Consider the following 27014-nt stretch of genomic DNA (forward strand, 5'->3'; position numbering starts at 1 on the left):
TCCCACCCACTCCAAAGAAAGCAACCCTGAAATTATGAGTAGATTGGTAGGGAGAAAGAAAGGGTTCAATGGGAGAGTATGAATATAATTAAGCCATTTATATATGGATGAAGTTATGAAAAATAATTTATATTATATGTACATACACACACACACACACACAGCACACACTGGGGGGAGGTGTGCACATGTGATAGTGTGTGTGCAACAGTCAGAGGACAACTTTGGAGAGTTGGTTCTATCCTACAGTGGGGAGCCTTGAGATTGAACTCAAGTCACCAGGCTTAGCAGCAAGCACCTTTACCTACTGAGCCATCTCACTAACACAAGAATAATTTTTTTAAAAATCTCGACCTCTTTTTGTTTTACTCATGCTTTAAAGAAAAGATATCCTGGTCAATTTATCCTTCACTACACAGTGGCCATCCCTGAGCTGGTGCATTGTACACACTCTATAAACATAAACCATCTGTTAGGGCTGAGTTGCATCTCAGAGGTAGTACACGACCACACCAGGCACCCCAGGTTTGACCCCCGGAACTACAGAAATCATCAAAGCAAGCCATTTATTAACCCTGCAAACAAGCAGAAGACCACGGTCCATCTGTATTGTCTCGAGCCTCGAAGTTTAGTTTGTCCCAGATGAAGATGCAACCATCTCAGGAGCCTTTTGTCTTCCTGATGAGTCCTTCCATTATGTCCCACTCCTCCTTGGTGATCTGACAGAAGGAAATTATGTCAATTCAATTGGGTCTGCACTTGGTTTAAATAAGCCCAGTCCTGTACCCTGTAATAGTATATGAACCAAACGGCATTACCTTCTGTAGAGAGTTGAATTCACCTGACAAAAATACTTCCTCTCCACCGTCAAATCTAATGACCTGAAAAAGATACCACAAACCCTTTCACTTCTTCTGAGAGGTCTTTTAACCATTATCCATCTTCAGAGCCTAACTGAATGTAATCTCCTTGATGGCTTCAATCAAGCTCAAATTCCAAAAGATAAAACTGAGACATAATCTAAATGTACTTGTTCTAGCTCTTTCAGACAAAATTCTATTCAATTTAAAGATCATCTTTAAACAATGTCTACCAAGGCAACCTAAACTTAAAACGAATTTATCAAGGAATAAATGTTTAGGATGAATAATGTGCAAATACTTTGTATTGCACATAGCTAGCTAAATATTTTTTAATCATATTTATGATCAGCATTATTAGGACTGATTCCAAAATAGAGCTCGCTCCACCCCTCGAAAGTGAAGACACACAGCAATGCTTACCGCCCCATTAATCCAAGAGGCGTAATCACTGCAAAGGAAAGTGGCTAGATTTGCAATTTCCTCCACAGTCCCCAGCCGGCCACAGGGAATTCTCTGAATCATTTCTTTCTCAAATCTTCCAGTTGGATCCAAACGGCTAAAGGCGCCCTTACCAAGGAAATAAGAGTTAAGTTAGTGTGTGACTGTGGGTGAGTAATCATGCGTGGGCAGGTGTGCTTTATTTCTCAAATTTACATAAAATGCAACTTGTACTATAGCATGCTGTTCACACCGTAGACCTTGTAAAAACAACGTCACTACAGTAAAAACAACGTCACTACAGTAAAAACAACGTCACTACAGTTTTTTTCACATCATTGTCAGGCAAAAAACAAGTCATTTTACCTCAATCTACCCTTTAAAAGGAAAAAAAAAAATCTATCAACAATGTAAACTGTTACCTTAGTTTTAAATTTCTCCTACACCAGCAAGTCATTACAAAAATCTGCAAATAAACAATACGCCCAAAAGAGCTCTGAGGTTACATTGTATCATTGACACAATGGGATTGTTATTTCATACAGTAAACACAGAAAAGTGACACAAACATGAGATGTTTAAGACAAGTTATTTTCTTCAAAAGTAAAAAAAGAAAAGATAAAGCAGAAGTTATTAAGTCCAAATCCACATGAGAAGGGGGGACCAGTGATGACCATGATGGGTCTCTGCTTGTGTCTGTGATGTGCAGACACAGGAAGGTGTGGTCAACGCTTACAGACTCACAAAAATGATGGTCCCTCCTCTTGTAGACCTCTGAGTCCAGGGGCTGGATTTTCTCCTAATAGGTGTGAGGCTCACCCTGGAGGTGCCAGGTGAGCCTGCAGTTCACCCAAGGCAGGTACAAGGCAGCAGAGATTCATAGCACCAGCTAGGGCAACCTTCATCCTGCCACGAATATTCTGGGCTTCTGCTTTCTCTTTTTAAAATGAAATACCTACTACGTGGAAACAACCCCTGTCTGCACTTCTCCACTTCTCACGTCTTTCCCAATATGTTTCTATACAGTGGGCACTCAAAAAATTCAATGTAGGGGGCTGAAGAGATGGCGCAGCAGTTACGCGCACTTGATGCTCTTGCAGAAGACCCAGTTCAATTCCCAGCATGGTGATTTACAGCCATCTCTAACTCCGGTTCCAGGGGATTCAATGCACTCTTCTAACTTCTGTGGTGCCAAGCATGCACGTGGTATACAGATATGCATGAAGACAAAACAGACATAAAATAAGGAAGAATTTTTTAAAAGGTAAAGAGGGGCTGGAGAGATGGCTCAGTGGTTAAGTACATTGTCTGCTCCTCCAAAGGACCGGGGTTCGATTCCCAGCACCCACATGGCAGCTCACAACTCTCTGCAACTCCAGTTTCAAGGGATCTGATACCCTCACTCCAACCAATGCACATAAAGTAAAAAATGTTTTAAAAGGTAAAGAAACACAAGCCAAATAAATTCATAAAGATGATGATCTCTTCTAGTCACCGGAGTCCAGGAAAGAAGTTTCTGCAACTATTATTCCTCTGGAACAGAGTCCAGCAGAGGAAACTCAATTTATGTGCTTTGGCTTTCAATTATTTTGCCATTAGTTTTATTAGACTTTGATTACTGAATGTGTGTGTGTGTGTGTGTGTGTGTGTGTGTGTCTTCATTCAATTTTCATTCACTCTGCACCTTGTCTTCGCATTTTCTATTAGATTAATAAACTAATGGTGCAATTTCCACGGTAAAATTTAACACTACCCACTACTCAATGAATATACCTTGGTATAGCTTTTATGTAATTTGCTGGGTTTCCAAAGTTGTATTTCCAGAATCATACATTCTGGCTTCCTGTACAAATAAAAGATACTTAAGAGTGAAGTCATCAGGAGATAGTGTGAGAGCAGAAATGTGTGCACATTCTAAGCCCTGTCCATGAGAGTGAGTCTGGGGCTGTAATGACTGTCTGGAGGGTTAGTAAGAACGATGAGATACACTCCCGCAGAGGGAATTTCACTCAGATGGAAAGTCAATGGCAAGCATGGCTGGCTGGCAGTGAAAAGGCATAGGAACGAGCCAAAGAAAACGCTCCCAAATGCCTTCCTCCAAGATTTCTAGAGGTGCTTATAAGCTACAGATACACTGACGTTTTTCACAACATAAAAATAAAAGACTATGGAAACAATGGAACATTAGGAATGAGCAAATATTGGGCTGGAAAGGTAGGTCAGTGGTTAGGAGCACTAGCGGCTGCTTCTCCAGACACCCAGGGTTCTATTCCCAGCACCCACACGGCAGCTCACAACCCCTGTAACTCCAGTGCCAGGGGATTTAGCCCTCTTCTGGCCTCCACTCCACTGCATACAAGTGGTACACAGCCAAATATGTAGGTAATACACCTATACACATAAAACATACATTTTTAAAATAGGCAATAAATTAAGAAATGCAGGAAAATACCATATTTACTGTGACAGAAATTAATAACCAAAGTGGAAAAAGTGCTGGCCTAACTATCCTGGAGTCTGAAGCCCTGGCACCGGCCCTAGCCGCATTCCCATTATTTATACTGGAACCAACACTCTTTGCCAACAACAAGGGTTTCAGATCCAGAGCTCCCTGGAAATTCTCACCCAGCAATCAGAATTTATCCATCACCGTTTCATTCTTTAATCACTCACAGTGTTATAATATGTCAAATAAAACTTGCCTTGGTTTTAATAGGCCCTGGCTGAATTATGTTGAAACGCATTCCATATCTACCCCATTCAGCCGCAAGAGACCTAAGCATTAAAGGAGACAAAAATAGAAAATTAAAGTACACAAAGTGCATTCTAAAAGACTGTACTGTATGTTCAAGCATGAAGAAGCAGGCCTCAGTGCACATCTGCGGCTTGCCAGGAATCATAGGCAGCAGGTAAGTGCTATTACTCTCTTTGTTACAAATCAGCAGATAACGGAGGCACAGAAGATTAAAACATTTTCTTAAGGTCCTGTTGCTAATCTGTCAACCCCTGGGAGCCTAGGCATGGTTACTTCCTCTACTACAAAACTTAGCATTCATGTTTTAGTGTCCTTAGTGGTGCCTACATTTTACAACAAGAAAGCTAATACGCCAGGCATAGTGAGACATACCTTTACTCCCAGCACTTAGGAGACACAGGTAGATGGATTTCTATGAGTTTAAAGCCAGCCGGCTTTACATGAGAGCTTTGGGCTCATCCCCACTGCCCTCTGCAGCTCAAGACTACATTAGCAAAGGTCAATACTTTTCCTTCTAGCCTATACTCTGATCACAATGTCTGTAGATAGCATCACAAGTATATCAGCTGAAACAGAGATGGATTACACAGCTAATTAGAATAGTAACATAGACTTGTTTAACTAGGATTTAACATAACTGTTGAACTGAGCTTCAAAGGAAACAAGACTGAAAGTCTTGAATGTCCTAAACCAAAGTACACACATGAGAGTGAACAGGGAACTGTGTAGTAGCCTGTTTAGAGACACACTTGATGGTCTACTTTTCATCAGGCTCATATTTTACAGATTGTACGTGTGTGTGTGTGTGTGTGTGTGTGTGTGTGTGTGTGTGTGTGTACTTAATATAGTTGCAAAAGAAGTTAAATTACCTTAAAAGATGCAAATAAGGACCATAAGACAGGGAGGGAAGAAGCAGGGAAAGACCAAGGCAGACAAGAAAGCACAACGGAGACAAGGGCAATGCACTGAGATGTTTAGGGTATGGGGCCTGGAGAGATGGCTCAGTGGCTAAGAGCACTTGCCACTCTTATGAAGGTGCTGAGTTCAATTCCCAGCACCCACATGGCAGCTCACAACTGTCTGATGCCGCCTTCTGGTATGCAGATGTACATGCAGACAAAGTACACATATACATAAATAAATCGTTTTTTAAAAAAAAGTTTTATGTATCAGGGAATGGTGACAAATGACTTTACTCCCTGCACTCAGAAGGCAGAGGCAGGTGGATCTTTGCGAGTTTGGGGCCAGCCTGGTCTACACAGTGAGTTCCAGAACAGCCAAGGGCTATGCAAAGAATTCCAGTCTCAACACCTGCTCTCCCCCAAAAAAGTATTTCATGTAATGTCAAATCTGCATCCACTTACCATGACTCAGTGAAAATGCTAAGCTAGGCAGTCATGGAGTTTGCAGTGCCTGTGAGAAACAGCACTTTTTCAGCAATTTGCTCAGACTAAAACTCAGGAAAACATTCCCTCCTGGGAAGTTTATAAAAAGAAAAGGTTTTAACATAATGATGACCTTAAGATGCTGTAACTTTGCAACAGATAAAATTCAGTAAAGTCCATAAAACTGCATCGTTCCTATGAAGATACTTGAGAGTGTCGATCAAAGCCAGTCCTATAGCTTGGGAGGGAACATGTGATCAAACACAGCCCTGTTCCACATCAGTCCTTTTTTTTTTTTTTTTAAATCTTTCTCTGGATGGAAACCAGAGAACTTTACCTATTTTCAGCCACATAATTAACTCTGCAGTGCTCACTTATTCATGGCTTCCACGCCTGATTTGGCTGAAGAACTTGGCATGACAAAGCCTGATCCAGTCTCAGCGTAGACGGTAGTGATAGCAAGAAATGCGGCTCCTGCAAAGTGAAAGGGTGTGGTTATCGGCAAGGCAGCTCCATCAGCTCACATCAGAGAAACAGGACCGACAAGAATGAGGTCCGGGACAAAAAGGAATCACAAGTCTAGAGGGCTTAATCTGGTTTTTAAGTTTAGTAGCCTTCATCACTGAAAGAATAATCTGAGAAAGGTGTGACATCCTGCCAGTCTGCAGTGGCTGCAGTTCTGTGCCTGTTGTGTCAATACAAAGACCCAAATTTAAGAGACTGCATCCTGTAGCCAAGCACTACTTCAATATAAAGAAATTAGGATTTGCCAGGTGTGGTGGTGCACACCTTTCATCCCAGCACTCAGGGAGGCAAAGGTAGTCTGAGTTCGAGGCCAGCCAGGTCTACAAAAAGCAAGTCCAGGACAGCCAAGGTTACACAGAGAAACCCTGTCTCAAAAAGCAAAAAGCAAAATGAAACAAAAAAGAAGAAAGAAACCAGAATTAAATTATCAAGGACTTCTAATTACTACCCATAAAGAATTCATAAACATCATTTAAAAATGTACAGGAGACCTGATACCGATACTGTCATTGGCAGACAGATTACAGCAGGTGGAGGACTGTCATCCCAATATGATAAGCCTAGCATCTTCTTAGAATCTCAGTGAGAAGCAACTCTGAGAAGCAATGTGCACAGGACTCAGCTACTTTTCATAGCGGCTCCCTGAGTCTGTACCTGAGGGTAAGCGTCCATGAATTCTGGCAACGAGCAATTGCCTGTTGCAGCTTTGAGCTCCAGGGTGTCTGTAGACCTCTCACAAAAGGCCGGGAGACACGGGGTGATAGCAACCTAATGAACATCAAAAACTCCGTAGCCAGCTCACAAGAATCGTCCCTAAGGGCTAAATTAGCCCCGGAGGGAAAGCTACTCTACCCACCTAAGTAAACTTTAAAGATGAGCTGTATAATGACCAGGGACTCAGAGCAACTGCTTCCTAAAGGAAGACTCAAAACACTTAAAGAAAAACTCAAAACGCAGGCTTTGTGTTCACACTGAGTCAGAAACATGAGGAAAAGCAATTTATAGAAAGAGTCTAATACTGACCAGAAAGATATAATTAGCATGCAACAACCTTTATAACAGTATTATTAACTTGATAAAGGATTTCACAGAAAACATGTCAAAAGGGTTCACAGATGGCTAAATATGTGACTCTGGGTAAAGGAACCTGTTGCCAACTTGATAACCCGAGTTCAGCCTCCGGGACCCACACAGTGGAAAGAGAGAACTGATTCTGAAAGTTGTCCGTTGACCCCATGTGCTCACAGCAGAATATGTCCACACATACGTGCACACATGTGCATACCCAAACACAAGTAAATAAATGAAATTACAAAAATTTACAAACAGAATCAAAGAGCATCTATGGCAGAAAATGTAATATCTGAAAATCTAACATTAAATGAGGGAGCTTAGCTGTAGAAGATCTTCAGTGAGAACACAGTAAAAACTGTCCAATACAAAGGTCATAGGGGAAACAGTTACAAACAAAAGACCAGAACATCAAGTGCCTGTGGAATAGTCTAAGAGAATATATATGTAACTGGAGATCTGGAAGGGAGAGATACAGCCTGAAAAAATATCAAATTTGGTAAGAACTATACATTACATTTGCTACGAGGCAAATAAATGTCAAGAGAGATGAACATAAGGCAGAAACAGAAAGAAGACAATAAGGCACTAGGAGAGGTAGGATGAGGTAGCACAGGTAACTAGCAGCCCCCAACCCTCGTCAGGGGCCACATGGAAGACAGTGACACCTTGAAGAGTCTGAAACAAAAATCTTGTCAACATTCCATAACCAACAAAAAAAAAGGTCCTTAAACTGAAGGTGTGTTGTCCTGATACACCAAGGCAGAGAGAGTTCACAGACCCTAGCCTCATCAGAAGGAATTTAAATTAGAGATAGCCTTAAGGCTAAATCAAATCAGTATTAGAAAGAAATTCAGATGGACCATATCACAAATGGTAAGTATGTAGGTAAATGGAGAGCCTCCCTTCTTGTTTCTTAATGCCTTAAACTGACTGCATAAAGTCATGACACTATACACATGAGCCTAGTATATAACAGTGTCTTAGTAAACTGAATGAATCAGAAGTTGGAACAAAACTCTAGGTTATGAGAATACAGATTTTTCTACTTCTCAGATATATCACTAGATATAAAAAGACTGTGATATTATAAAAGCATAATAAAATATACTCAAAAGTTTTACAAAGCATACATTTATTATTCTATATTTCAAAGTGGGGTATGGTGGCACACACCTGTAATCCCCACACGTTCAAGGCTGAGTCCTGGGTTGAAGTACAGCCTGGACTACATAATGAGACCTTGCCTCAAAACAATGGGACGAAAAATGGGAGGAAGTGGTTTAAACTTTCAGGGCCACAAAGAAAAGCATCCTGAAGCACACTTCTGTAAGTTCTTTGTGCCCTCCACACACACACTTAAGTCTCCTTCTATGGACATATTTCTGAACAGAAACAAGCTCAGTCTGAGAGTGTGGGGTGGAGGAGGGCTCTGGAGTGCTCTTTGAGGATATGTGGGTAAGCATGGCTATGTTAGGCATTCTGACAAGTCCTTCTACATGCCAGACACAGCCTTTCAGATCTCGGAAAACAGGTTTGCCTGGAAAATCTCCTTGGGTGGAAAGACAAGGGATGTGGCGATTTAGTGGCTCCAGGACAATGCAGAGGCAAGTGATGCCAGGCTCACTTCTTTTTGACTTCTTCATAGCTGTAAACTTTGCATCACGGCCAGCTGTGCCTCTAACTGTAGCTACTCTGCCCTTGACCCTCAACCCCCTGCTGTGTCATCCTCTGCCCCCTAAGAAGCAGCAGTGCCCTTGAAGTTGGTACCCTTATCTTCACTAGACATCTACCCCATGGCATTTTGAGACTGACCTCCTTGGTGTTGGATGCCTACAAATTTTTGGTGAAGGATTGCAGGCATTGCTGTCCCTGAACCAGCATCCAGGCTTATCCACACTGGCATGCATGCTCATGTGGTACCAGCTTAGTTAGACACAGTCTGCAGCCCAAGACACAGAGTGTCAGGTGACAGCCTCAACAGACAGGAAGTGTGGAAGAATAGAAATGGGCTTCCATCTTTTAAAGAGTCTTGCTTGATTCATTTATAATGAAGCCCATAGAATTTTAATCCAGTGTGATGAGCAAAAATAGATCAAAGTCGGTGTTAAAATGAAAGACAATAATGAGAAGTGAGTCAGTCAGAAAACTAAGGACCCCAAGGATGAGCAAAGGAAGAAATAAGAGATAATGAAACAAGGAGGAGACAGGACGAAACAGAGAACCAAAAATGAAGAGCCTACAAAGGGAGCAGAGAGTGAGAAAGAAATAGAGACAGGATCAGAAGGTGAAGAAAAAAAGAAAGACATGAAGTAACCAGAAGCATGCAGAGTCAGCCCACCATGCCATCTTCCTTCCCCAGACCATCATCTGTCAGGAAAAACTAAGCCAGTGAGCAAAATAATGGTAGCACAAAGTCCTCATCCAAATCACATCCTCCTTGCTTAGTGGAAATGGGTAATGAGGATTATGCTGAGTGCTGGGGAAAGGAGGGAAAATATTAGCATCTTTACAATGCTGTATTCTTCAATAATGCTTTTCACCATTCCTTTTTTTTTTTTTTTTTTTTTTTAATTTTCCCTTCTCAGGTCAGTTTGCAAATTATCCACACTGGGGAGAGGAGACTAAGGTCAGATGCGTGTCTTCCATCCCTCACTCAGGCCCTGAGAGTCCTTGGCCTTGTTTGGTATTCTCTTTCTACTCTGAGAAAATGCCCTAAGGTTCAAGTCCTGACCCCAAATTGTTGAGTGGCACAAACTTGTCCTTTCTGCTCCAGAAGGCACACAGCACAAGGTCTGTTACATAAAGTCAGTAGTTAGAGTCTAGTAAACAGAGCACTGTAGCTGTAGCAGCCCTCTCCCTGACCACGCCCACCCCCCTCCTGCCTCCTTCTCTCCAGTCTGGCCTCTCTTATCTCTCTCTTTGTTCATCCCTCCCTTCTTCCTTAACCCCCCCACCCCCGTGCCTGTCTCTCTGTGTCCCCTCCCTGCCTCTCTTCACGCCCCCCTGTATGTGTGTGTGTTTGAGTATAAATGTTGTAGTAGCATCCACTTAAATCTGGTCTCTTCGTGGTGTTTTCATTCTCTCCAGTGTTTGCAGTCCCAAAGACATCACTTTCAAACGTACTATTCCCCCAGCTAAAACACAGTCCTCCAGTAAGTTCTGCTGCTGTCAGCTTTGAAACTTCTCCCGCCTAACCACCCATGTCATCTCTCCAAACGCCAAAAGGAAAACCACCACAGCTCCCAGCATCGCAGCATCGCAATGTCGTCAGTGATGTCTTACACCAAACCACTGCCCTTCACAAGACAACTGGCACTTTCCCATCTACACATTAGGCCACCTCCCTATAGCTGTTTCCTGCTTCCTCTCTCCCCTTCCCTATCCACACCGAGTTCTTTATTACTCTCTTAACACGTCTGCCCTTCCCCTCCACCAGGCCTCTATCCAGGTAAAAATAGACTGAAGTCTGTGTTAAAATAAAAGGCAATCATAAGGAATGAGTCAGCCATCAGAAGATGTGTCATTCCTGTCTCTGGGCTTCCAAACGTCCTTGAAGATGTGTTTACTAAGAGGTTTACCATAGCCTCCGGGAAGATGTGAGATGTACAAGTGCAGACTGTCTCATTTACATTGAAGTATGATGGGACTTAGCACAGACTCAGCTCAGAAAGTGCCCAGTAAACATAGGAGGAATGAACGGACATACCTTTCTGTGCTTTGATTAGCTGCTTTCCGATTTCTAGAGTCACGTAGGCCGTGCCATTGAGGACTATGTCCGTTATGGTCTTCCAAGCATTGGGAGACAGTCTTTCACTGGGAGAAATGAAGTTCCCTGCTGCGTTGTTTATCACCACCTGGAATAAATACGGCGAGGTGTCAGGAAGTGCATCCTAAAAGCACACTTAGCTACAAAGCAATGCCGCGGCACTAGCTTGACTTTTCTGTTTCTGAAGTCTGGAAAAGCCTGTGTGTGTTATTTCCAACAGTCAGAATTCCCAGGCCTGTCTGTAAATGAGTGTAGACTAAAGAGACAACAAATGTAGGTAAGCTGATGTCCCATGTAACTGCACTTTACTTTGAATAATCCTAAAATGCCTTTGGACCAGCTGTGTTGCTGCTGGCTCAAAAGCAGAGGCAAGAGAACTGAGAATTGAAAGCTAGCCTGGGGTACTTTAGGAGTTCAGGCTAGCTTGTGCTACGTGGACAGGGAATCCTTGCCTCACCCTCCACCCAAAGGCACAAATCACCAAGGGGAAAAAATGCCTTTTAAATTGTGCTGTCCTTTAATTTTAAGTAATGAACTTCTTCACTGGTGGCCCTCTTCTCACTCCCAGTAAAGGATCTGCTAGGTTTTCCTGTAGCTTGAGCAGTAAGGTCTGTCTGAAATAACTTCTAACAGAAAAAAAAAAGTGTTCTCTGAGTCTATTGGAAGAAACGCTTTTCTCTACTAAAGGAGCCACAGAACAGTAAAGTCCTCACTACCTCTTAGGTCTAGGCAGCAGAAATGTGGCATTTCTGATAGTTTTCCTGGTTTGTGCCATTCCCCTCCACTCAGAGACACTGACAGTTGCCAGGAAAAGATAACCTGAGCAATCACCTAAACAAGCTACAGTGCTCTTGGGTAACTGCTCTCGCTATTGTATAATCTCATGACTTAAGAAATGTGTTTTTTAAGTGTCCCTGTAGGGTAATGTCATAGCAGTTCACCTAATCTTCTCTCTGCTTTAAGCAGAGCTGGCATTTCCCCAGCCTGGCTCTTGCTCATGCCAAGAGCTCACTCCCTCTGTGTCCTGGTGGTGGTCTCAGAATCACTTACATCAGGGTGCCCTGCAACTTTGATCAGCTCCAGCACCGTGTTGTGGACCATATCGGGATCCCGCACATCACACCGAAGTGCATGAACCTGCAACAAGATAAAGAACAAAGAACTCAGCATATCCAGGCTTCCTAAGCCAAGACCACCAACACACTATATAAATGTATGATAATACTCATATCAGACTTTAAGGGCTGCTGCTCAATATACCTTATTTCCAGTTTTAGAAGAAATCTCTTCTGCAGTAGCTTTCAAAACATCAAGATTCCTAGAAATGAACACAGGGAACTTCACGTGAGCCCTAAAGTGCTCTTGTGTTACACTTTTCTTTTTAACTCCCTAAGCCAAAGAACACAGGCAACTGACAGTTTAAAGAAAAGCATTTCTGGGAAAGTATGAAATTTATACTTACATGAAATTCAAGTTGATTGATTTCAATTTTTTAAAGATTAAATTGAAATAATGTTTATATATCTGAAACTAATTCACAGAATTAGTCACTTTTATGAGTAGCTACAGCATTACCTACATACCACATTATTTAAGGGGGTTTGGTTTTGGAAACAGGAACTCATGTAGTCAATGTTGGTCTTCAACTCTCTGTTATATTTCAGACAGTGACATCGAATTCATCCTCCTGCTGCTACCTCCCACGTGCTAGGGTTACAGAACTTACTTATTAACTTAAATTATTTCCTTGATTAGAATCATTCTATTCATTCTTCAACCAAAGAAATATATTCCCACAATAATACATGTGGGTTTCAGATTAAATTTATGGTTTGGGTAACTCTACATGCGCAGTGTTACATCCTAAGAAATCAAATCACAAACCATGAATGCCAACTGTACAACATTAAAGTGAAAATAATATTTTTAAATTCTTAAAAACGCTGCAACATTAAGAACAAAATAAAATAAATGTTCTGGCCAATTTGCATTTGTAAATGTCATAGTAACTGTCACTGAGATGACTACTTGGGTGAAATTTTTACCAAGAATCTAAAGATCCAGATTTCACAGTTAGATGGTACCTACATAAGAACTTCTGCGTGTGGCGCTTTAGATCCACCACAGTACATATTGTGAAATTCTTGTCCAACTTAAAGCAGCCATAAGGCTTGCATCCATCATAGTAGTGCGAGGTTAACTACCAGTTGAATTAGGAAAAAGCATAAGGGCTCCAACAAAAATCAAAACCACCTCAACGTAGTTCTTTTACAATCTACCTTTATCTTCAAAAACTGAAAACTGCAAACGCCAGCAGTTTCGTAACATTACTATGCTTACATCTTAAATTGCAACTGAATTTTTCCAAGGAGATTTATGTTTTATATAAGACGCAATCAAATAGCCCTGGTAAACTGTTTTTAATACTGGGACACAGCTAGTTTCTTCAGACTCCCAAGCAACACATACCTGCTGGCTATCACACACTGGGCACCCAGGCTGGACAGGAAAGTTGTCATTGCCTTGCCAAGGCCAGTACCTCCTCCAGTAATGAAAGCCACCTTCCCTTGGAAAGTGTTAGCTGGCAGCATAGGCTTTGAAAGGGGCGGGAAGAATTTGGACTGTGGAGCATCGATGCTTTGATACAGTGTCTTTGTTCCATTACTGAAAAACTAAAAGGAAAAAAAAATGAATTGAGACTTGCACACCTGCGTATTTGCAAAAGAAATGAAATCTTCTAACTACACATCATTATTGTATTTCGGCAATTTTTTCTGAATGATTAACTGTATGAAGTGAGTAAGTACTATAATGAGGTGGTTTAAAAAGCATGGGCTCCAGGGCTTAGACAACATAAGACAGAAATTCCTCAACAGTCTGGTAAGCATAAACAAGGACTTAAATTTCTTTGTGCCTCAGTTTCTTCATCCGTAAAATGAGATCAGCAAAAGCATCTTCATGGGACATGTAAGGATTTCATGAGTTGTAAGTAAAATAACTACAGTGATACTTAGCCCAAGGAAGTAGCACACAGCACATGGTACTATGGTGTAAATGGTGGCACTACCATTTCCAGGTGTTACATTTATGTTCAAGTTTTAAAAGTTAATACAGCTTGCTGGGTGGCGCTGGTGCATGCCTTTAATCTCAGCACTTCAGAGGCAGAGAGAGGTGGATCTCAGAGTTCGAGGCCAGCCTGGTCTACAGAGCAAGTTCCAGCACAACCAGGGGTACAGAGAAACCCTGTCTCAAACAAACAAAGAAAAAAACAAAAACCAAAACAAAAGTAGTACAGCTGGGGAGCGTAGTGCAGAAGGATGAGGAACGCAAGGTCAGAGCAAGCTTGAGCCACAAAGGGCCATATGAGACTTTTTCTCAACCCTCAACTCACAAAAAAACATAAAGCTTCTTTGTTTTCTGCCTTTTTAAAGAATATTTGAATTGGGCAGTAATGGCACCTGCCTTTCATCTCAGCATTCACTCAGGAAGCAGAGAGGCAGATATCTGAGAGTTTGAGGTGTTGTGACCTGCTTAAATTCTGTAGCCCCTCCACTGAGACCTACTTTAGTTCTTAGCGTAACTGTAGCTCCTCATGGTAAGAGGAGCCATTTTGTTTTTAAGTTTCCATTCTGATCATAAGGTGAAACTAAGTTCTGGTTCTCAGCTCTGCCTGCCTCGGACCTTGAATAGCTTTTTACTTACAATTCAAATCTTGTTGAATGTTCTGCTTGAATTAATGATTTAAGTTCTACTCAAACAAAGCCACAAAACTTTACTATGTTCCCTTCTCCTCGAATGTGGGGAACTAGAAAGGCCCCAAGCCTATATCCTAGTCAATCAGCATAAAATGCTTTGTTTAGCCACCTGGTTACAATGTAGTTGGAACAAAATCAATTCTTCTTGGGCTTAGCTAATCAAACTGATATAACGCTGCCCTCCCCTTGCTTCCTACCTGGATACCTGGTTGTTACGTGGTAACGGTTCCTCTTATAAAAGGCCTGCCTTAGAAATAGGTCGGTGTCAGTTAGGCTCCCGAGTTCTTTCTGTGGCCCATTGCAATTAGTCTTGTCTTGGGGTGTTCCTTCACTCAATGAACCCTCAACAACCCACTGAGATTGGTCTTCAAGTGGTTTGTGTTACAACTCTAGTACTACAACAGAGGCCAATTTGGCCTAACACAACCATTAACAAAAGAAAAAGAATAATTCAGATGAAAAACCACATTCTGTCTTTGAATTACTGAAGCTAGTTGTGGTGGTTTGAATGAAACCCACCACCTCGGCTCATATAGAGTGGCACTACTAGGAGGTGTATTCTTGTTGGAGTAGGTGTGGCCTTGCTAAAGAAAATGTGTCACAGGAGGTGGGCTTTGAGGTCTCAGATACTCAAGCCAGGCCCGGTGTCTCATTGTCTCTTCCTGCTGCCTGTAGAACCAAATGTAGCCTCTCAGCTCCCTCTCCAGCACCACATCTACCTGCATACTGCCATGTTTTCCACCATGATTAAACCTTTGATGGACTAAACCTTTAAGCTTAGTAAGCCAATCTCAATTAAATGTTTTTCCTCATAAGAGGTACTGTGGTCATGGTGTCTCTTCACAACACTAGAAACCCTAACTAAGACAACAATTATTTTTAAATTCTTTATAAAGTTTACCAATTGCCTTTTCTTATGCTTTCTTCTGGCCAAAAAAAAATTTAGAGCAGGTAAAATATTCCTGCTATATTTAAAATGAAGGTAAATAATTCAAATTAACTTAAACATATTTGTGGGAAAGATTAAGCTTTGTCACAGGTGGAAGCAGTCTTGGCGGGCTTTACCCTTGGGGCACCCCATGAATACCTTGTGACAGACTGAGTGGAGCCATCCTGGGCCTGGAATTCAAGAAACAGACCTGGGAACCCCAACTGGGCTATTGTTTTTCTAATTGACCCTCAACAGGAGAAGGAGACTGCCCTTCCCATGTGACTCAGGCAGGTGGGGAGGAGAGAACAAGTTCAACCCAGGCTTGAGTGTGCGTGTGCGTGTGCGTGTGCGTGTGTGTGTGTGTGTGTGTGTGTAACAGAGAACAGGCCAGACCAGGAGAGAACAAGTTCAACCCAGGCTTGAGAGTGTGTGTGTGTGTGTGTATGTGTGTGTGTAACAGCGAACAGGCCAGACCAGCACGCGGGCCAGGGAGACACCTAAGGACCCGTCCAGTGGAACGGCTACCAGAAGGTTCACTCTTTTGTCCCTTTAACCTTTTTCCCTCTTGTGTAAACTGGCTGGGTTGTATAGTAAAGTTTAATTGTTAAAAAACAGAGCCAACACGTATTTCCTTTGCTTGGTGTTATATATCAGTTTAAAAATCAGCTACTTTTGAAATGTCCTCCTATTCTCAAACATTTTAATTATAAAAGCTAATTTTAAGTGTGGAACAAAACCCACCGTAAAAACTAACATTTGTTTAGTGTTTCTTATGGGCTAGGATTAGATAACAAACCATGTGATCACCACAGCCACGTGAAACAGGTATTACTTTGGCCTCACTGCCTAGCAGAGGCTCAGAGGAGTTCTGAACATGGACAAAGTTGCAGGACCAAATTCAAACTTAGGCTGTCAAACTCTGGAGCCTGCTCTTATCACACCTTGGCACACTGCCTCTGGCCTTCCTCTTCAGTTTCTCTTAAGCCTCATTAATACACCAGAGAGTGATGTGACATTACCCCCAATGGTAGGCCATGGTTGCAAGATCAAAGTTACAGACCTTTCTTTGCCTTCTAGAGTTTTTCTGTATGCTACATAGCCATCATCAGTTGATCCATGGTATCTACAAATTTACCCCCAAAGAAATCATTGGAATTGTGAGTAGACTTAAAAAAAACATGTCTATCCAACTGGACAGCCGTTATGATGTGATGTCAATATATATAATAGGTTCTTAATTACAAATTTTCAAAAACCAGTGTTTCTTGGTGGGGATTAGCTCAGTTGGCAGAGTAATGCTAGCATGTGTTCAATGTAATCAAGGCCTGGATTCAAAGGCAGCACTGTACAGAAAAGGAGGCTTGGTAGTGCACACTTGTAATCGCTATACCACATAGGTAGAGGCGTGGGGGTGAAAAGTTCAGGGTCTTTTTCAAATACATAGCAAGTCTAAGGCTGCCAGGTCTCCACAAAGACAGGAAGAAAATAACACTAAGTAGTGAACTATGTGCTACCTGACCATGTAAACAGCAGCTACAGTGTAAATTCTGTTGTCATGTTCATTTTGCAGATTAGGAAATTGAAACTCTAAAAAGCCAAATAATCTACTTTTAAATGGAATAGTAAGGGAGCCGGAGAGATGCCCAGAGATCTGAGTTCATCTCCCAGCACCCACCACTGGGCTCATAACCGCCTGTAACTCCAGCTCTGGGCAGTCTGGCACCTTCCTCTGGCACCCTGAGCATCCCAACCATATGGTGTACACTCACACAGATGCATAAATAAAAATGTTAAAAGTAGTATGTCTACAATAAATAATAGTAAGAAGTGAGGAATTGACTCCACTCCAAGATGTGTCTGGCTCCATAGTGTCTCCTATACTTGGTTACTAACTCTAAGTGACAGGTTATGGGTATTCTTTTTTTCTTTTCCATCAGTTTTAAGTACTTTTAAAATCTACTGAGAGAGTATGATCTTATCTCCTAATCAGGAAAAATCATCAGCAAAGGTCAGGTTTTGCAAATCTGGTTATGTCTCATCTTCATCATAATTCCATCATCATGTTGACGGTGCTGGTTTTTTTTCTTTCCTCTGTACCCTTTTGCCATAAAACAATAATCCAAGCATCCTACAGCATCTTCTTCTTCATAAATGGCAGATTTGCTTAAGATTTCCACCCACCTCCACAAGGACTCCACTAAGATGATGAATCAGGAAATGTGTGCAAGTGGGCTGGTAAATTTGTCACTATCTGGGAATAATGTAAAAATGTTCTTCATGTTCAAAAGCCTCTGCCATGAATTTGTATTTCTTTGGGGTTAATTTGTGTAGGAAATTTGAAGCTTTGTGAAGAATAATTGAATATTTAAATAAGAACATTTAAAATACATTTAAAAGCATTTTACCAGCCTTCTAATTGGCAGAGGAAAAACAAGGGTAACAATATTATATTTGATAATAGAAATCCCTACTGTATAAATAAATGAAGCATCATTACTTGTCTTAGTAAGTTCACATAACCCGATAATAATCTCATGAATTCCTTCCCTGCCACTGAAAGGGAAAACACTGACTTGCTATTTTAATTGGCGTCATCCTCTGATGATTAAGAGCACACGTGTGAGCATGAACTCAGCCATCTCTTTGCCTAATCCCAAGCTGTTAAGACTCACAAAAGCGACTAGATCTCACAAGATCGGGTTGTGGTTGTGCCTCTTTTTACAAGGCAATATCCTGAATAACCCAAAACTGCATCTGGCCACTTCCTTCTGAATTAGGAGAAGCCGATGCAACATAAATGGACCTTGAGTGACCTTCAAATCTTGCACTGCGGCTTTCTACACATGGCTTTTGTAGGAGTGAGTTGGGTTTGTTTGTTTAATTAGAAATAATACCTTTCTTATCAGCATCGATTTTCTTGTAGAACTTTGGTGTCCTGAACATTTACAAAGTTTCTAAAACTTTCTGATTTTGAAAATGCCAACTTATTACGTGTTGAGCTCTAAATCTGCCTTAGGAAGATTGGCTCTCCCCCGACCCCCTTCTGCCCCCATACTTGTCAGCCTCCCACTGCATATCCAGCGTGTACGCCAGGGTGATCACACTTATCCTCAAAATGGCAATGCTGAAAAAGTATTCTCTTTGTCCTTTCCCTAAGGGAGTAAAAACCATAGATGAGATTCATACCTGAATGATTTAAGGACTTTTGCTAGCCTAAAATAAGTAGAGTAACTAAAAATACACAGACATTGGTAATCTTAGGCCACATGCACATTATGAAGCGGGCAAAGTCTTGAAACTTTGGCTCAACATTAAGATGTTGGGACAACTCACAGAGAACTCAGAATTCCTAAGACCACATAAGAACAATCCTGAGCCACGTCCACCTGAGGTCAGTTCTGCTGCCTGCTCAGCCTCCACCACAGAGGTTAAATGTGTCCCTTCCACGGAATGGCTTCCTTCATTTGCAGGGTCTTCAGGGACCTGGGGCATTTGAGACCCGTGTCTAAGCAAAACCAAAGCACCACAACAAAAAGAGGTGGGACAAGTTTGGTATTTTTGTAGAGGACACTGTGCTGTTTTGCTTCTTCTGCACCACAAATAAGCTTCTCACACTCCACATGAAATAAATATCTTTTAAAATAGTATTTAAACATGCTAGATTTTGTTTTTTTGAAAACTAAGTTTCAAATCTGTAAAATTCATTAAGCAATAGATTTTCCCAGGGATCAATATTTAATAACTATTGGCTCAGCTATTTCAACAGCAACGTTATCACTATTGATCAGGCCTCCACAATCAAACCACATACCTCAAAAACAAGGATACACACACACACACACACACACACACACAAAAAAAAAAAACAAAAAAAAAAACAAAAAAAAAACCAAGGATACATCCAGAATTAAAAAGACAAAGCCACACACTTCAATTTTCTCTCTCTCCCTCTTTTTCTCTATGTATCTACTTGTTTCTGTTTCTCTGCCTCTGTCTGTCTCTTTGTCTGTTTCTTTCCTCTCTCCCTCTGTGTTTGTATGTATTTGAGAGACAGGGAGAGAGAGAAGGGGGGGAGGGAGGGAGGGGATTAAAGCACATGTGCACCAGAGACCAACATCCAATATCATTCATCAGCAATTGTCCCCTGTAGTTTTTGGAACTTAGTCTGTCATTGGCCTGGGAATTGCTGATTAGGCTACACTGGCTGCCTAGCATGGCTCACAAGTCCTCCAACCTCTGCCTCCCAAGCACTGGGGTTGTAAGTATATACTACCTGACCCACTTTTGTTTGCTTGTTTGTTTTGTTTTATTGTTCAAGACAGGGTTTCCCTGTGTAGCCTTGGCTGCCCAGCCTCCCAAGTGCTGGGATTAAAGGCATGAGCCACCACCACCCGGCCCTGACCCACTTTTACATGGATTCTGGGGACGTGCTCAGGTCTTCAAAGCCACCCTTTTACGGTGACACAGCTTGCTTTTCTAAAACTACTCCATACCAGTTCCAACAATAAACTCTGCAGTTGGTATTGCTACAGCATTCCTAAAGCTTGCCCCGAACTTTCACCTTATAACCTTTGCTCTATTTTTCTCTATAGCCTGAACTACTCTTTCGCAACTTTGCAGAATCATGGGTCAACCAGACAAAAGTGTCAACATTTCCCCTCCCATTTGCTGACTTCTCTGGGGGCCAATTTGGCAACACTGATCAAATATTACATACAATACCCTTTGATCCAGTCACTCACGGAGCTGGTGGAGAAGGGATATTCTGTTCAAGAATATGTGTTAAAGAGCAAGAGGTCAGCTCAGTGGTAGAGCACTTGCCTAGCATGTACAAATTTGCCAACATTAAAAATAAGTTAACCTGGTGTAATGGCACATGCCTTTAATCCCAGCACTCGGGAGGCAGAGGCAGGCGGATGGCAATGAGTTCGAGGCCAGCCTGGTCTACAAAGTGAGTCTAGGACAGCCAAGATAACAGAGAAACCCTGTCTCGAGAAACCAAAACTAAATAAAAATAATAAAATCCTTATCAAAAGCTTTCTACAAAAGTTGATGAGACTATCCTAAAATTGATATGGAACTGCAAAACAGGCTTGAAATAGCCAAAACTATAAAGTGTGGTCCTGTTACCCATTAAAAGGGCACAACTCAATGCCGAAGGTAAATATTGCCACAGTTTCTCCAATTGCTCAACATTGGATGTGAATTAACAATGTGAAACCTCATTTGTTACAAGAAAGGTGCAAAGAAAATGGTGTGTATAATCTCCTGTATGTTTTTAGAAGAGGCTGCCCTCCTACATGTGCTGACACAAGCACAAACAAACCAGGGAAACCAGTCATTGTCGTGAACGACCAGACAGACGACGAGGGCTACAAGATAGCCACAGTACACTGCTTGAGTATTCACCACGTTCACTAGATAATATTTCCCTCGAAATATCCAACACAAATTGAATCATCATGTGGGCAAGCACACAATACAGGAAGGCTTGAGATGGAAACAGCAGTACAGAAACGGCTCGTAAGGACAGCACGTTACTGAGTACCACTGCAGACAATGAACGTCCTTCCATCGTTCTTTCAGGGAGAGGGGCAGGGGCCTTGTGTCTTTTGGTTTATGTCAGGTGAATAGTTTTAGATCAAACTTTCTTCAACTCAGATTCATGCAAAAGCAGGAGCTTGTGCAGATCACTCTTTAACAGTCATGTAACATCAATCTGGTAAAAAACTGGCCAAGCGTATATTTCAAAGCATATTTTTGAAAAACGTGAATCTCTATACTCCCAAAGCACTCCCTGTGTTACCTACATATAATAAGCCTTTGTTGCTGCTTGCAATTTTTGTCCAGGTGATAAAATGTACTTTTCAGTGCCAGCCACGTGTTCTTTTGAGTGTCCAGACACTGCCTTTTCACACAGCACCTACGGTCCGTAGCAGGAGGCATGTGGTAACAGGGACGGCTCTTCTGCACATTCCAGTGTAGAAAGGAAGGTTCTTAGAGACCAGCAGCCTGAATGTCAAAAACCCTGTCACCCCCTGCCACTTCACAGGCAATGTTAAGTTCATCTCTAACTCGGTGTACCACCTGAGCGTGTCCACTAACTCGGTAGACCACTGCGCAGAGTACAGAGTACTGGGATGCAGAGTTTCTGAGGAGCTCAGATCTTGTTGCCACAGCAACTAGACTGAATGTAAAAAGAAAATCCATTGCTGTGCTTCAAGCTCCAAAGGCTAGGCGGAATCATGCAGTTGCCAAGAGAGAGGCAAAAATTACATTTCTGAGTAATGACACGTCCCACAGCAATGAACCAAAGTCCTTGAAAAGTCACTACTCTGTGCCTCCGCGTGTACTTCCCTTTGTTACTACAGTTCTTATCTGTCTGTGGACCAAGATATTTTTAAATCCTGTACAATAAACAAGGATGAGATTGGCCACGAGTTAGGAAGCAGTCTAAGGTATGCCACTGGAGTCTTCATTGCTGTCTGCCTTTGAGACATCTTTTACTGACTCCCTATTACTGAAGCCAAGAGTAACATTGTCTTTCATTATCGAACCAAAAATCAGAACCCTTCTCTTACAAAAGGACTGTTTGGGTTTGGTCATTTGCTTAGATGGGAAATTGTTAAACAGAAAACAGACATGAAAATTCATCTACTTATTTTTTTTTTTTTTTTTTTTAGCAAATTTTAATTAAGCATCTATTATGTCCCAAGCACTATTCTAGAGAATGACAATAGAGCAGTGGACAAAAAAACAAACCAAAACAAAAACCAAAATACACTATTCTACCTTTGGTGAGATTAGATTTTGGAGAAGGGGATAAACAAATTAAGTGAAATATACAGTATATGTTACAGGGTGGTGTAGAACGGAGGTGGAATACTGTTACAGGGAAAACGAGGGCACAGCTGCGCCCAGGGGGCCTGTGGCATGTACAGTGTGTATACGCAATGGCACCTTATCATCCCATCAGAGCACCCCAATTTTTCCTCCTTACCCCCAACTCCCATCTTAACCATTCACCTGGCCTCTCAGCATACCTCCTAAACCCCATCCCACTTCTAGCTTCTCCATTCGCTCCACCCATTACCGGAAGCCACACCATCTCCCACCTCGGAAGGTTAGCCGGGGCTGACAATCTGCCTCCACTCCACTGGCTTTGGGAGAAATTCTAAGTCCTCCCTTGGGGGAGCCCACCTTGCCCAGGAATCTAACTATCACCACCTGCCGCTTCATGCTACACCAATCACCTAGACTCTGGATGGAAACATAGGCCACTCTCTTTAGGGCAGCTCAGGGGCTGCTCTGAAACTCCAGCCCTTTCTGCTTCTAGGCATGGTGTTTCTGCAGAGCTGCTTTATCTGTCTGGTAAACTGTGGAGATAATCAGTGGGCAAAAAGCTTCCAAGACCTACCTCCTCTTGGGAGCTAGGTGCCCCATTGGGCAACACTGGAACCATTCTGAGGTGGTAGGTATACCCGGTTCAGAAAGGCCAGTGACAAGCACAGCTGGATCTTAGAGCAAACTCTAAGCTAAAAACAGAGGCCCGTACAGATAGGAGATGCACGTGACTATAACCCTAGAACTCTGGAGTTTGAGGCAGGAAAATCACCATGAATCTGAGGCTACCTCAGGCAAAAGCTTGACCCTGAGAACATTTTTTCTTTTTTAATGGAGGCTAAAGAGATGGCTCAGCAACAAAGAGACCATCCTGCTCTTCAAGAAGACCTGGGTTCGGTCTCCAGAACCTGAATGGTGACTGAAACCATCTATATAGGGAAACTAATGGCCTCTTCCAGCCTCTGCAGGAACCAGGAATGCATTTGGGGCACAGACACACATGAAGCCAAAACATTCATGCACATGAAATGAAAATAAATATTTTCAAAATCAATAAATAAAAATAAAACAGTGATCTCCTCAGACTGAGATCAAGAATCTCGTGTATTTTTTTACGCGCCCTAAGGCATAAACTCCACTACATCAAATCATACAGACTTTTAGAAATCGTCAATGACCTTACACTTGCCGATGCATGTTATTATTCAAATTGAAATCACCTTTTTAAATATATGTATGTATGTATACATATATGTAAATATATGTGTATGTTTGTAAGGACACATGTGTACAAGTGCTGTGGAGGTTTGAATGAGAACGGCCCCTAAAGACTCATATATTTGAATGCTTAGTCATCCGGGAGTGGCACTATTTGAAAGGGTTACAAGGATTAGGAGGTGTGGCCTTGTTGAAGCAAGTGTGTTACTAGAGTGGCCAATCCCAGAGTCTCTCTCTGTGTGTGTCTCTCTCTCTCTTTGCTTTTGGGTCCAGATATAGAACACTGAGATACCTACATCTCCAGCACTTGCTCCCTGCCACAATGATAGTGGCCTAACCTCTGAAACTGTAAGCAAGCCCCCAGTTAAAGGCTTCCTTCTTTTGAGTTGCTTTGGTCACGGTGTCTCTTCACAATCAAACAATGGCCAAGGCAGGCGCCCAGCAAGGACAGAAGTAGGCGTCAGAGCGCCTGGAGCTGTACTTACAGGTGGTTGTGACTACCTAACGTGAGTGCTGGAAAACAAACATCAGTGCTAGGACCCGCCTCCTCTAGCTCCTGAGTCTTTCTGCCTCTCCATGCGTGGAGTTTTGCCTCTCTATGCATTATAGCACACCATGTCCTCTGTCTGTTGGAGTTGGTGCTAACTCATTAAACTATCATTTTTCACACATTGTTTTATGTGTGGTAAACAGTGATATACATTCTCCAACTCCACAACATGGTGTGTACAGTCACTCATATACCACTCTTTTTCCACATACACTCTGTGCCGGGCCCTGTGATAGGAACAAGCAGTGAGTTAACCAGACAGAATATTAGAGTTTTAAGTACGATAAAGGAAAACTTTATTTTTCTACAGAATAGTGTTACTCTGTACTTTATTTAACTACCGTGCTTATATTACCACTGAAGAGGAATCACTTATAAAAATAAAAATATAGTGATTACTCTAGATAAAAAACAAAAGGTCATGCAGTGAGGACTGGGCAGCAAGTCTACAGAAGGGGCATATTTAAGGAATTTTACCCTTACTACAAGACACAATGGCATTGCCTTTGTGGTCTAATTCTTTGCTACATTTATTTTTGTTACACTAAATGCATTTCAAATCCCAATCATGAGTTATTAACCACACTCTAGAAGCATAAATGAAACTGTATCCACACTGAAGGCAGGCTCGCCTTTTGGGGGGGCGGAATGGGGGTAAGGGGGGGAGTGTTAGTGTCTCTCTGAAGAAAGCTCAACAATTACATTTCATGACAAGCAACTGATTAAATTCAATGTTTCCTCAGGAGACTGAAGCACAAAGTAAGGGCGAGGTACTTTTTTTAAATCTCCAGGACACAGCACTTGCCAAGAAGAGGGAGTCTTAGATGTTTAATGGATTGAACTGAGGTCTGCCTAGGTCAAGGGTCAATCTAAACTAGGATTCACAGGTAGGGCTGATGCCAGTTGAAGCATTTCTCACATGCATGGTTTTAACTACAGTGTCTTGTATTTGCTCTCAAAAACATGTTTCTTTCCCCATAGGATTCAAACTTCAGACTTCATGTGTCAGAGAAACAGGCACCTTTACCACCTCTAAACTTTTTTTTTTTTTTTTTGAAACAGGGTCTCTCTACAAACCCCTAGCTATCCTGAAACTCACTTTGTAGAGCAGGATAGTTTTAAATTCCCAGAGATGCACCTGTCTCTGCCTCCCAGGTGCTGGGATTAAAGGTGTGAGCCACTCTACCTGATCTCTAACACTTTTCTTATGCAAGCCAATTTCAAAATGTCAGGTTGCAACTTTTTTATATTTTCTTTTTCTTTTTCGAAATGCACTGTCCCATGGTCTCAGAAGACTGGCGGGGGGGCATCTGAGCTGGGGCTCTGTCAGTGCAATCTTAACAGCATCTGTAGGGCACTTTTCCATGTGCTGCAGGCTTGGAAAAGGTCCAGTCCTCGGAAAAGGAACACAGGGTTTTTTGTCTGTCTTTACAATGCTGCGGTATCTATACAGGGAAAAGGGTCTTTCAACACAACTCCAGCAGTAGACAGACCACTTCCCAGTAGGCTCTCTTGACTTGAAGGACCTACCACACTGCTTCCTGCCGGCTCTCCCTCCTGTGCTTCTCTGTACCCCTAGGATCCCGGCCTCACACCTCGCTGCCCTCCAGTACCCTGCTTTCTCACCCCCACATTTTCCTAAAGTGAACACTGCAGGGCCAGTCTATCAAATGCAAAGGGGGTGGAGGGTAACAATTGTTGAATCGTAGGCTTTGACTTTTTCAAACTATTTCACATTTATTTCCAAATACTTCGAATTTATCACACTGTGCTTGTTTACTTGGGGGTCAGAGAGGCCTGAGAGCTGGATCCTGGGGTCAGATGGTAGAAGGTGAGACCAAACTTCCACAAAGTCTTGACTTTTCGTTTATTTCATTTTAATGCGCCATTTCTTTCATGAAAATTCATTTTACAAAATGAAGTCAGCCCTGTCATGTCCCACAAAAACAAGGCACTGAGGGTGGAGGACGGAGCTGGGGTGGGGGCAGTCGGGGCGGCGGGGTGCTGGTGAAAGGGTAACATTTGCTCAGGGAAAGCGTCTTCTTCAGAAACCTAACCAATCTACTAACCTACTCTTTCTCTTTCCTACCCAGAGAGCTGACCGCTGTGCCCTCCTGGCTAGCTTTGACTAAGGCCTTGGCACTGCTAAAAGTGGGTAAAAGGTCCATGGGTTTCTTCCAAAACAGCCTTTGATTTCCCCATCCTAACAAAACCTCTTTGTTCGCTTTACAGACCAGAGTTCACCCAGTCTGCTACACATCTGTCCCATTCTTTGATTACCCTGTTCTTTCACAAATTAAAGTTCCTTTATTGGGGAGGCAGGGTTCGTGTCTCTCTCCGCCCTCTCCCCGCGCCCTCCCCCGCCCCCCACACACTTTCTAGTCGTCCAGAGCCCTGAGACCCCCCCTGCCCCCCCCCCCGGCTTCTCCAAATTAGCCAGGCCTCTCTCTCTCCCCTCACATCTATCCAAGTCCTAGAACCCTTGTCTCTTCGCACCTCTCCTTGCACCCTCTGCTCCCTGAGACACCTGGCATCTCTTGCCTCCTTGCACCCCAAGGTCTCAGCCCTGTTTTCCTCCGCCTGCCGGACTTTCCCACTTCCCTGTCGTGGAGTAGCCTTGTTTCACGTGCCCCTCCCCCCCCCCCCCCCCCAAGGAACCCCGCTCTTCTCTCCCCTCCACCCTGTCTCGCCTCCCTGCCGAAGCGAGCCGAGCCTGCTCCTCACCAACCCCGCGCTGCCTTACCCTCGGAGCAGCGGGATAGCAGGGTAGGCCGGTCACCCGAAGAAGCAGCACACGGCCCAGCAGCGCCATGTCTCCAGCAGAACTCTGTCCTTAGTGCCAGGGCCCGCCCCCGTCCGGAAGTCTCGGTTCAAGGGCGGATGGAGGGGCTGGGCCAGGCTGTGACCGCGA

General features: G+C 42.7%; 1 protein-coding gene across 2 annotated transcripts; it reads right to left on the reverse strand.

The window, feature by feature from the left end:
• Positions 1-362: 362 nt before the first annotated feature.
• On the reverse strand, positions 363-27014 carry Decr1 (2,4-dienoyl-CoA reductase 1). Of its 2 annotated transcripts, XM_051160568.1 has the most exons (10): positions 26847-27014; positions 13276-13478; positions 12067-12124; positions 11857-11943; positions 10747-10894; positions 5816-5915; positions 4004-4076; positions 1284-1430; positions 819-881; positions 363-719 (listed from the first exon to the last, which is right to left on the reverse strand). In XM_051160568.1, exons 1-10 carry the CDS (start codon positions 26913-26915, stop codon positions 660-662), a joined length of 1008 nt encoding a protein of 335 aa, XP_051016525.1. In that variant the 5' UTR covers positions 26916-27014; the 3' UTR covers positions 363-659. The 2 variants fall into 2 exon arrangements, with proteins under 2 accessions (XP_051016525.1, XP_051016526.1); XM_051160569.1 differs by lacking the exons at positions 363-719; positions 819-881; positions 1284-1430 and adding an exon at positions 2362-2484.

The sequence above is a fragment of the Acomys russatus genome, chromosome 2 (assembly GCF_903995435.1).
Source record: "Acomys russatus chromosome 2, mAcoRus1.1, whole genome shotgun sequence".
Lineage (NCBI taxonomy): Eukaryota > Metazoa > Chordata > Mammalia > Rodentia > Muridae > Acomys > Acomys russatus.